This window comes from Ornithorhynchus anatinus, chromosome 19 (assembly GCF_004115215.2).
Source record: "Ornithorhynchus anatinus isolate Pmale09 chromosome 19, mOrnAna1.pri.v4, whole genome shotgun sequence".
Taxonomy (NCBI): domain Eukaryota; kingdom Metazoa; phylum Chordata; class Mammalia; order Monotremata; family Ornithorhynchidae; genus Ornithorhynchus; species Ornithorhynchus anatinus.
The window spans coordinates 7,851,672-7,863,499 of record NC_041746.1 but is presented as its reverse complement, the minus strand read 5'-3'; the positions used below and the strand labels follow the sequence as shown (position 1 = coordinate 7,863,499).

At 47.7% G+C, this 11,828-nt stretch overlaps 1 protein-coding gene across 5 annotated transcripts in view; it reads left to right on the top strand.

Annotated features, from left to right (window-relative positions):
• Positions 1-1,451: 1,451 nt before the first annotated feature.
• Positions 1,452-11,828, top strand: part of MARK1 (microtubule affinity regulating kinase 1) — a 59,013-nt gene continuing 48,636 nt past the window's right edge. For 2 of the 5 annotated variants that reach the window (XM_039914791.1, XM_007672372.3), the window contains exon 1: positions 1,467-1,585. In XM_039914791.1, coding sequence (XP_039770725.1) covers positions 1,535-1,585 — 51 coding nt within the window. In that variant the 5' untranslated portion in view covers positions 1,467-1,534. Of the gene's footprint in view, positions 1,586-11,828 lie in introns of all 5 variants that reach the window. The other 3 variants (XM_007672375.3, XM_007672374.3, XM_007672378.3) reach the window with 2 other exon arrangements.

Sequence of the window (11,828 nt, the reverse complement as noted above, 5' to 3'; positions counted from 1 at the left end):
TCCCCTCCTTCAGGCGGGCCGCCCCTTCCCTCAGCCGGCCGGCTCCCCTCCATCGGGCGGTCTGTCTTGTCCCTCAGGAGGCCACCCCTCTCAAGCAGGCCTCTTCTCCCTCAGGCAGGGCTCCCCCCTCTCAGGCAGACGCTCTCCCCTCAGACAGGTCTCCCCTCCTTCAGGGACACCGCCCCTTTCCTCAGTCGGCCCGCTCCCCTCTCTCGGGTGGGCTGTCCTGTCCTTCAGGCGGGCTGCCCTTTCCCTCAGGCGGGCCGCCCCTCTCTCCAGCAGGCCTCTTCTCCCTCAGGCAGGGGTCCCCTCTCTCAGACAGACGCCCTCCCCTCAGACAGGTCTCCCCTCCTTCGGGGGGGCCGCCTTTTCCCTCAGCCGGCCCTCTCCCCTCCCTCGTGTGGGCTGTCCTGTCCTTCAGGCGGGCCGCCCCTCTCTCCAGCAGGCCTCTTCTCCTTCAGTCGAGCCGCCCCTTCCTCAAGCAGGCCTTTTCTCCCTCAGGCAGGCCTTCCCTCTCTCAGACAGACGCCCTCCCCTCAGACAGGGCTCCCCTCCTCCTTCAGGCGGGCCGCCCCTTCCCTCAGCCGGCCCGCTCCCCTCCATCGCGCGGTCTGTCCTGTCCTTCGGGCGGGCCTTTTCTCCCTCAGGCAGGGTTCCCCTCTCTGCCAGAGCGCCCTCCCCACAGGCGGGCCGCCCCTCTCTCAGGCGGGCCGCCCCTCTCTCAAACCACCCGCCCCTCCCTCAGACGGGCCACTCCTTCCCTCAGCCGGCCCTGTCCCCTCCCTCGGGCGGGCCTCCCTCTCCCTCGAGCGGGCCACACCTTCCCTCAGCCAGCCGTCTTCCCCTCCTTCAGAGAGGCCTCTTCTCCCTCAAACGGGCCACATCTTCCTTCCTTCCTTCCTTCCTTCCCCACGTCCCGCCCTCCCCTCAAACGGGCGTCCCCTCCCTGAGACGGGCCGCCCCTCTCTGACAGCCCCCTCCACCCCTGAGCGGGGCCTCGGGGCTCCGACGAGGCAGAGGCGGGCGCCGCCCCCGCGGCCCGTGTTTGCGGAGGGCGAGTGGAAGGGAGGAGGGGTCGGTCTGTCTATCTATCTGTCTGTCTGTCTGTCTGTCGGTGTGCCCGTTTTCCCGGGCCGGGCGAGGCGGCGGCTGGATGCCCGGCGGCCCGGCCGGACGCGCATCTGAGCGGCAAGAGGGCGAGGGCGGCCCCGGGGGCCTGTCCATCCGTCCTCCCGCCCGGCCGGGCGGCCGGTCCTCGCGGCCCTGACTTCACCTTCAGGGGGGCAGCCATGACCCGGACAGACTAGCGGGAGCGGCTCCGACGCCGGCCCGGCCTCCCCGGCCGCCCCGCCCCGCCCCTCCCCTCCATCCTCCCTCCCTCCCGGCTCCGCTCCTCTCCTGTCCGCTCCCGTCCGCTGTGGGCCCGCCCTCGGTGTCGGCGGGCCGGAGGGAGCCCGGCCCGGCCCGGCCCCCGCCGCCTCAGTCCCCTCTAGCCGGCGGCCACCCCCCGGCCCGACCCCGCCGCACCGACAAAATGTCGGCCCGGACGCCATTGCCAACGGTGAACGAGCGGGATACGGAGAACGTGAGTCACTGAAGCCGTGGGGGCGGCTGATGCCCCTGCTCCCCCTTCTGCTCCCCCCTCCTCCGCATACTCACTCTCCGCCCTCTCCTTATTCCCCCTTCCCCCCTGCTCCCCTCCCCTCCCTTCTTTTCCCTCCCACTTCTCCCCCTTCCATCTTCCCACTTCTCTCCCCCCTCCCTCTTCCCACTTCTCCCCTTTCCATCTTCCCACTTCTCCCCTTTCCATCTTCCCACTTCTCCCCTTGCCATCTTCCCACTTCTCCCCTTGCCATCTTCCCACTGCTCCCCCTTCCATCTTCCCACTGCTCCCCCTTCCATCTTCCCACTGCTCCCCCTTCCATCTTCCCACTGCTCCCCCTTCCATCTTCCCACTGCTCCCCCTTCCATCTTCCCACTGCTCCCCTTTCCATCTTCCCACTGCTCCCCTTTCCATCTTCCCACTGCTCCCCTTTCCATCTTCCCACTGCTCCCCTTTCCATCTTCCCACTGCTCCCCTTTCCATCTTCCCACTGCTCCCCCTTCCATCTTCCCACTGCTCCCCCTTCCATCTTCCCACTGCTCCCCTTTCCATCTTCCCACTGCTCCCCCTTCCATCTTCCCACTGCTCCCCCTTCCATCTTCCCACTGCTCCCCCTTCCATCTTCTCACTTCTCTCCTCTCCTTCCTCCCACTTCTCTCCCCCCTCTCTCTTCCCACTTCTCTCCCCCCTCCCTCTTCCCACTTCTCTCCCCCTCCCTCTTCTCTCCCCCCTCCCTCTTCTCTCCCCCTCCTTCTTCCCATTTCTCTCCCCCTCCCTCCTCCCACTTCTCTCCCCCTTTCCCCTTCTCACTTCCTTCTATTCCATCCCTCCACTTTCTCCTTTGTGTGTGTGTGTGTGTAGATGATGGGGGGCCCACCTACCACCCCTGCCCCCTTCCTCCTATAGACATTTCAGTTTTTGGGACTCAGGGGAAGGGGCTGTAAATGGGAGATGAGAGCCATCTAGACTGTAGTACAGGGATGTCAGAAAATGAGATCTATACAAGAGCTTTTGTAACTCGACATATTGAAAGCATGTTTGTGTTAATGCTACAGATGATATAACCTACCTTCTTTCTCTTTATTCTCCATACACACACAGACACACATATACACACACATATCCTCCCGCTCCCCCCCCCCCATTTCTTTCTACCTCCACCACCCATTGCCCAGAGAAATTACCCGTTGTAACATCGGTTGCATTGGAATATTTTTTAATATACAGGGAAGAAGGGAAAGTGGAATAAAAACAACAGTGTGGGGGGTGTATGTATGTGTTTGTGCGCATTGAAATGTACAGATTTCTTGGCCTTGGGATTGGAGCAGAATATTTTAAAGCCATATAAGACCAGTAATGCTTTCAGTCTCCTAATCAAGGCGCTTGATTAGGATTTGATTAGGGATTTTTTGGGGTCAGTTTTTACTTAAATCCCTCTCCCGTTCGGTATGTCATTATTGGAAAGATTTTTCCATTGTCATTAGGTATGTGTCAGTGATCAAACTGTCCTCTCGGGAATATTTCTGAAGGTGCAGCCTTCTATAATGAATAAACTCGCGAAAACCAAAAGAGCTGTCATTGCTCCACCTTCTTCGGGAATATCATATTCGTTTTTCAAGTGTGTTTGGTCCTACAAAGAGCACAAAGATAATGGCGTTTCCTGTAGACTTTTTCCTGATTCATTGACTAACTCTGCTTTAGCAAATCACTGCTAGTTACTTCATTTGCAGTTCATATTAGACCATTTATTAGCAACCTCATTGCGATTTGGTCAATTGTCATTTGTATTTTTAACGTGCTTTGAGATGCTGAGAGAAGAAATTAAGAAAATATTACTATTAAAATCACAATTATTATTGAATTATGTTTAATGCATATTTTCTGACCAGTTTTATTGAAATGAGGTTTAGATTGTGAGGAGAGGGGCAAGAGGATAGGATTTAAAAAAAAAGTTTAGTTTTTTTGTAGTGCCTTAGATGTTAGTTTTGGTTGTTTAGTCTAATGGGCTCAGAGTATCCCTGCCTAAATTCCATCGATAGGTAAGATAAGACAGGAGGATCATTTTTCTTGTAGCGAAATAGTTTTTGTTACCAGGTTGAGGCAAGGTAAATAATTTGCTGTAGTCCATCTTCTGTTGAAAGTAACTGGACATTTTCTGCCAGGGTTTGAATAATGTTGCTGCCCCTAGTTCTTGAAAGGATTCTTGTTATAAAAATCAGTCATTGGTATTTATTGAGCCCCTACTGTGCACAGAGCACTGTGTTAAGCACTTGAGAAAGTACAGTACAACAGAGTCGGTCGACACAATTCCTGCCCACAGGCAGCTGCCAGTTCACATTCATCCACGCACGGTAATAATAATAATAATAATGTTGGTATTTGTTAAGCACTTACTATGTGCCGAGCACTGTTCTAAGCGCTGGGGTAGACATAGGGGAATCAGGTTGTCCCACGTGGGGCTCACAGTCTTAATCCCCATTTTACAGATGAGCGAACTGAGGCACAGAGAAGTTAAGTGACTTGCCCAGAGTCACACAGCCGACAAGTGGCAGAGCTGGGATTCGAACTCATGAGCCCTGACTCCAAAGCCCGTGCTCTTTCCACTGAGCCACGCTGCTTCTCAGAATGGTGTCCCGAGGAATGTCGGTTTGTTTAAAGTCCAACAAATCCATTTTTAAATTAAGCGAAATTATACCAACAGGTGTACGATAACTTGGTTAAAATTTGCGTACTTTAAGGAAAATATAATATACATATTTTAAAATTAAGATGTGATGAGAAGAGCCCATAAGGGTAATTTTGTCCTAATGCTGTACTAAAATCTTACCAGAGCAGTTATACTGCAAAATGCAGTGCATAGTTTTAATTATGCCAAAGAAGATGGTTGAATAAAGGATTGAGTAAATTCTTCCATCCTCCTTTTCCTCCCTCTACTCTCATTTTTTCCCCAGTTGCTAAGAAATTAACCAGTATGATTTCAACTCTAGGGCCATTCTTAAATCAACTAATCCTTTTCTTCCTCCTAAAAATATTTGCCAATAAATGAAATCTATTCTTATTTCTCCCAAGTTCCCCCGAAACGGTTTTGTTACGTATGTTTAGTGTTTTTGCCAAGTGAATAGTTATACATTTCTGCTATAGATATCTTCATTCAGTTTAAATCCTTTGAAGAATAGTTGTTGTGAGAAGGTCCCAATTGTTCAAGTAGGCAAAAAAGAATCCCCAAGCATTTTGAAACCTTCAAGGTCAGTTGGGGTTTTGTAATTGAATATGATGATGGAGTTTGGTTACCCATTTTAGAAGTAGAAAATTAACGAAAACTCCTAGGAAAGCATGCTTTTGTATTTTGTGTCCTTTTCCACATTGGCTCCTAGGCAAGCACGTTTTTATATTTTGTGTCCTTTTCCACATTTTTATAGACTCTTGGTTTGCCATGTTTGGGTTAATTCTGTGTCCTTGTGAACTTGAGATTTGGGGAGGCATTGTGTTTTTCCTTTCAAATATTTTGAGTGTGTATGTACTTTTTAAAAAATATTTTCTTTAGTTGAAGGGCTTGTGTGCATATTGTTCCTAATAGGATATAAATAGTTAAATGCAAATACCGTAATTAGTCTCCCAGGCAGTGAAGCCCAGAACAGGAATTTGCTTAGGCCAAACCCTGATTTTTAGTGACTTTTCCATTTCCTAAACAATGTGCATTTAAAAGATTTCCCTCACAATATAGCAAATATGCTGTATGTGATTGCTTTATATGGTTATGTATCTGCACCCAGGCTGTACTTTTAAAAAGAGGTTGATTCCATGGAAAAAACGGACAATTTAATAAAATAATATTAAATAGAACAAAAGGCGGTGAGTGAATAGACTATATTGGTTTCTCACAGGTACTCTGCTAGTGGGCAGAGTTCCTTTGGGGGCAGGACCAGTTGGCCGTGAATAGTGGGGAGAAAAGGCTAGATGACCTTAGGTGAGAGAGAGAGCTTGAGCAAAAGATCAACAGAAATGTTTGAAGAAAGAAACAGTGGTGTGCAAGCCCATGTATACAGCCATGTGTGCCTGCAGATTTAATGCAACACAAGTTTTCCCTAAACATTTCGGGCTAGAATGCAGTGGCAGAATTAGAGAACGCTCTTCTGACAGCGGGAGCCTGTCTGGAGACAGCGGGGCATCGTGATTTTGGAAGAAACGGTTGTGTGCGTTTTTCATGCCAGATACGGTGAGCATACCATGCTAAATTTCCCTAATCTGGGGTTCTGGGAGAATGCAACCCCTGCATTTTAGGAGAACTGGGTGTACCTTCAGATTCCCAAAGATGAACCCCTTTTCTCCCCCCCCACCCCAAGAGAGGGGGACACACTCTCATTTTCTCTCTGTCTCTCTTGCTCTTTGTCTCTCTCACAATCCCCCAGAGAGAGAGAGGCCCTCTCACGCACTCACCAAGATAGTCCACCCCTTCATCTGTTGGTCACCTCAGTCAGAGGAGAGAGACAGTGGAGATCACATTTATCCCTACTCCTCCCCCCCCCCCCACATTCCATTTTGATAACTCGCCTCCTCACTCAGGGCTGGAGATGCCACTGCTGATGCTGGCAGAGGTTGCTCTCTGGGGTTTCCAATTCTTGGGGGAACTGTGCCCAGAGACCCATCAGCCTAATCTAGCACTTATGGACTTATTTGCACACATCCTTAGTCAGTGTCAGTCAGTATATTTATCGAGTGTTACTGTGTGCGGAGGACGATACTAAGCGCTTGAGAAAGTACAATATAACAGACGCGTTCCCTGCCCACAAGGAGCCTTCAGTCTAGTTGAGGAGACGGACGTTAATATAAATAAATAAACTTACAGATATGTGCATCAGTGTTATGGACTGGGAGGGGGGACGAATAAAGGGTGCAAGTCAAGGAGACGCAGAGGGAGTGGAGAAGAAGGGAGGGCTTAGTCAGGGAAGGCCTCTTGGAGGAGATGTGCTTTGAAGGAGGGGACAGTCATTGTCAGGAAGAGGGAGGGTGTTCCAGGCCAGAGGCAGGACGTGGCGAGAGGTCGAGCTGCAAGGTAGACGAGATGGAGGTACAGTGAGAAGATTGGCATTAGAGAAACGAAGCGTGCGGGCTGGGATGTAGTAGGAGAGTAGCAAGGTGTGGTAGGAGGGCCAGGGGAATTAAGGTAGGGAGTTTCTGTTTGATGAGGAAGTGGATGGGCAACCACTGGAGGTTCTTGAGGAGTAGGGAAATGTGACCTGAACATTTTTGGAGAAAAATGATCTGGACAGCCGAGTGAAGTTTGAACTGGAAGGGGGAGAGATAGGAGGCAGGGAAGCCGGCAAGGTGGCTGATGAAGTAATCCAGGCGGGATAGGATAAGGGCTTGGATTAATGTGGTAGCAGTTTGATGGAGAGGAAAGGGTGGATCCTAGCGGTGTTGTGGAGGTCAAACGGACAGGATTTAGTGATGGATTGAATATGTGGGTTGAATTAGAACCTACGTACTTCTGGCATTCAATTGTCTGTTCAGTTCACTACTTTGATAACTTTGTCAATATTTTCGCCTGTCACCCCCATTAGAGTGTAAGTTTCTTGTGGGCAGGAATGTCAATTTTGGTACTTAAGTGCTTAGTAGAGTGCAATGAACCTAGCTTAATAAATACTACTGCTTACTCGCTCACACTGTTCTGGTTTGGAACTCCCTCTCTCCCCACATCAGATAGACCCCAGCTCTCCCCAACTTCAAAGCCCTCCCTAAAATCCCATCTCCAAAAAAAAACAAAACTTTCCTTGATTTTTCCCAGCCCCTTGAGCCATATTATCCCTTCAGCCAACTCACTATCCTCATCGATGGTATTTATTGAGTGCTTACTATGTGCAGAACATTTTACTGAACACTTAGGGGAATGCAGTACAACAGAGTCGGCAGACACATTCCCTGCTCACAACCATCTTAGTCTAGAAGGGGAGACAGACATTAAGCAACACTCAATAAATACGATTGATCAGGGCAATTGTGGGTGACAATGTAAGGTTCCTGTCCAGTGACTCCTTCCCCTCCACCCATCTCTGCCTCATGTTCGGTTGTCAGAATCCAAAATATTTCCACTTGTAGTACCAGCCAGAAAAAGTTTCCTTTCCACATTCGGTCAAAGCTTTTCCTTGTCTTGGGTATACTCTACATCTTAGCACCATATTCAGGGTAGAGATGTATAAAATAAGCAAAACTAAGGACGTGTCAGGCAATACAAGCTTATTTATTTTGTCTTCATATATAACTTCATTTAATGTTCTTTATTAGCTCTCCTAGCTAAGAATCACTTAATGATAATCCTGTAAATTAGGCATTTCAAACCTTGAGCCAGTGGCACAGAAGAGCCGGCTATTAAGATGGGAGCATGAGGAAAGGGAGAGATCCGGGTCACTACCAGAAGGCCAGCTCCTTGCTGCCATTACTGAAGCCTTCTATAGTGGTAATTTATTAGTATAGTAGTAATTTATTGAGTGCCTCCCTTAGAGTGCACTGTACTAGTTCCTTGGGAAGTGGAGAAAAATGAAGTGTCCCATTCTTTGTTGCCTTAGGGATGTGAACTCTAACAGGGGAGACAAACACATTCACAAAATAAATCAAAAGGTCAGTCAATCAGTGATATTTACTGAGTGCTCGCTGTGTGCCAAGCCCTGGACTAGGTGTGTGTATGTATACTTGAGTACCAAGAAGAGTATTTTCCCGTGGTCTTCAAATCACTGGTGTCTTCAGCTAGGTAGATGCAAATCAGAATAGCGGTGGGGTGGGAGGATAACTCTGTAACCACTGTAGACCCTTGGTGCCTTGGTATCTACAGGTGTTCAGGGACTGAGAGTCAGGGTGCATCCCTGTTCAGTCTGGACATTTAGGGGACTTTCCTGAGCCCATTGCAGTCTTTATGGGAGACTCCTGGAATAGCCTAATACCTCCCTCCTTCTCCCCACCACCCAGATCTTGGTTCAAAGAACGGTCAGTCAAGCAATGTTATTTATTGAGCCTTTTTTTGTGACAGGCACATACTGAACCCTTCCAGTGGCCCATAGCCTCAAAAGTTGGCAGGTTTGGGGGTTTTAGCTTTTGGGTGACCAATAGGTAACTTGATGTTGGCCAACCAGTGGGCAGCTGGGGGTCTTCCCCAACTTCTGGGAAAGTGACAGTTTGTTTTTCATATTACAGTGCAGTTTTGTGAGACACTTCCAATTCTTTCTAGTCTTTTTTTTCCCTTTGTTTCCGCCTCTTTTTTTTTAAGATGAGGAACTCGCCAATTGTATATCTTGGCTGAATTCCAGGCAGGTAATTGAGTGGTACAGTGAAAACAAAACTTATTTTTCATCTACTTAAGGGAGTGAGTGACACTTAGATTTTCTCACACTTTCAAATTTTATAGCATTTATTTTTGTTAGATCTATTAAATGCAGTCATGGCTTGAAGGCCTCTAGGGCAATGAATAAAAATACTTAAACTAAATTAAATCCAGTGGTTTAAAGCTTAAGCCCCTGTACTTTCCTGGTGAAGACGCGTGTGTACACTAGGAGTGTCGAGAACTTAAAACTACAATTTGGAGTCACGATTACAAAGGCGAAATCCAGAGTGGGATTTTCGAGTTTGGTTTTTTGGTTACAGATATGACTCTTTAGTGAAGGGATGGGACTGAATTTTCAGTTTTACGTTCCTATGTTCAAGGGTTACCTGGGTTATAATATTCAAAAATTTGATTTCCTGAAAGAATGCACTTCCCTGAACTGTCTCAGAAAATTTAAATTTTTGTCTTGTCTTTATTCAGAGTTTTGTTCAAGTATGTATACAACACAGTCACATATTCTGTGTGATTGAAAATGATGCTGACAGTGAAATTTGACGACGGTTGGCTGGACAGGCCAGTGCAGGACAGACAGTCCTGCCTCTAATGCATAGACAGATATTGTATTCTGTACTGTTTGGTTTGTTTTCGGTGCCTGACCTCATTTTCACTTTTACTTCTCTGTCACGATCCTTGCCGGACACAAGATTTTTTGTGCATTAGGTTAAATGGGGGAGATAGTTGATCTTTGTTGCTTTTTTTTATATGGATATAGTTCCCAATTGTATGTATTTTTGACATTAATCTCCTCTTACCTACTTTTATATATCTAAAATTCAGTATGTGCCTTTAACTAGTTTTATAAAAATTTACACCAGTAGCTTAAAGTGCAAAAAAATAATAATCTGCAAGTGTTAATGGCATATCATTGTGGACACTGGGGTATAGAGTTTCTATCCATTTTCTCTATTTTGTATGATTTTTACAAGGAATCAGTCTGTCCTCCCCTGAGTATCTTTATCTTTATCTTTCTCTCTGACCTCCCTTCCTCCTCTCTCGCCTCGCTCCGGTCTATTCTTCACTCCGCTGCCCGGCTCATCTTCCTGCAGAAACGATCTGGGCATGTCACTGCCCTTCTTAAACAACTCCAGTGGTTGCCTATCGACCTCCGCTCCAAACAAAAACTCCTCACTCTAGGCTTCAAGGCTCTCCATCACCTTGCCCCTTCCTACCTCTCCTCCCTTCTCTCTTTCTACCGCCCACCCCGCACGCTCCGCTCCTCTGCCGCCCACCTCCTCGCCGTCCCTCGGTCTCGCCTATCCCGCCGTCGACCCCCGGGTCACGTCCTCTCCCGCGGTCCCGGAACGCCCCTCCCTCCTCACCTCCGCCAAACTGATTCTCTTTCCCTCTTCAAAACCTTACTTAAAAATCACCTCCTCCAAGAGGCCTTCCCAGACTGAGCTCCTCTTCCCCCTCTACTCCCTCTGCCATCCCCCCTTTACCTCTCCGCAGCTAAAGCCTCATTTTCCCCTTTTCCCTCTGCTCCTCCACCTCTCCCTTCCCATCCCCACAGCACTGTACCCGTCCGCTCAACTGTATATATTTTCGTTACCCTATTTATTTTGTTAATGAATTGTACATCGCCTTGATTCTATTTAGTTGCCATTGTTTTTATGAGATGTTCTTCCCCTTGACGCTGTTTAGTGCCATTGTTCTTGTCTGTCCGTCTCCCCCGATTAGACTGTAAGCCCATCAAACGGCAGGGACTGTCTCTATCTGTTGCCGACTTGTTCATCCCAAGCGCTTAGTACAGTGCTCTGCACATAGTAAGCGCTCAATAAATACTATTGAATGAATGAATGAATGAATCTTTTTTTTTTCCGGGATTACTGGCCCGTGTCTTGATTAAACTTTGGTACCCCTCTAGTTCTTTTGGGTTTTGGAAGATATTGACAGTGCATCACCTGATTTGGTGCACAGCCTTTCATAAATGATGAGACCCAGGTGTTAATTTGTTTCCAAGGTTTTCACTGATAATCACCTCCCATACTGTCACCCCTCATGGTACAAGTCCAAGTGTTTGCCATATTAGTTCCCATAAAACACTGGGTTCCCTACAGCTAACCTCCACCTCTGTCAAATCTACCTCACAGCTGCTTAAATTGGAAGCGTAATTCTATATCCCAGTGCCTTTTGAACTAAGCACAATGGGATTGTTCCCTGGCTTCATACCCATAGTAGTTTACCTGCAGTGAAAGAGCAAAGTGTTCTCTGTGGTGAGAACTCAAGCTTTATTTCATCACTCTTGGCACTTAAGAAGTGTTTATATATGGGCATCCTTTGGACTTGTAACAATTGCTTCCTGAAAACCGCATCTTAAGTCAAAACGTTGTAAGGCAGAACCAATTTTCTCCAAGGAACAATGTTATAAATAGGGGGTCGGTTGATAATCAAGGTCAAATATGCTATTTTTACCAAAATTACCCAGGATTGTGTACTCCAGTTTTTTATAAATGATCATAGTGTGTTTTTATCAAGTTAAGTTCCTTTATGAACTTCTTTGGTATTTAAATGAACATGTTGACTCTCCTTCCTGGTGATTCCATCTGATGATCAGGTAATCCCCCTCCTCTGACCCTTTTCAGACTGCCTCCCTGCCCTCTTTACATTTTGTTCCTTTCCCTCCCCCATTTCCCAACTGAATTTAGAGAACAGTTTTCTCATTTCCACACAGACCCCAGCGTAGTACCGAACCGGAGCTGGTAGATTGACCGAGGAGGCTAGTGTTGTAAAGTTGAACCCAAAGCATTGTAAAGTGGAAACTAAATTTAGAAGCATTATTAGTGGCTTTCATTCTTATTCAAAATGTTCTAAGCTAAGGACTGCCTGCCCGTGGAAAATAAATGTGACTTTGTC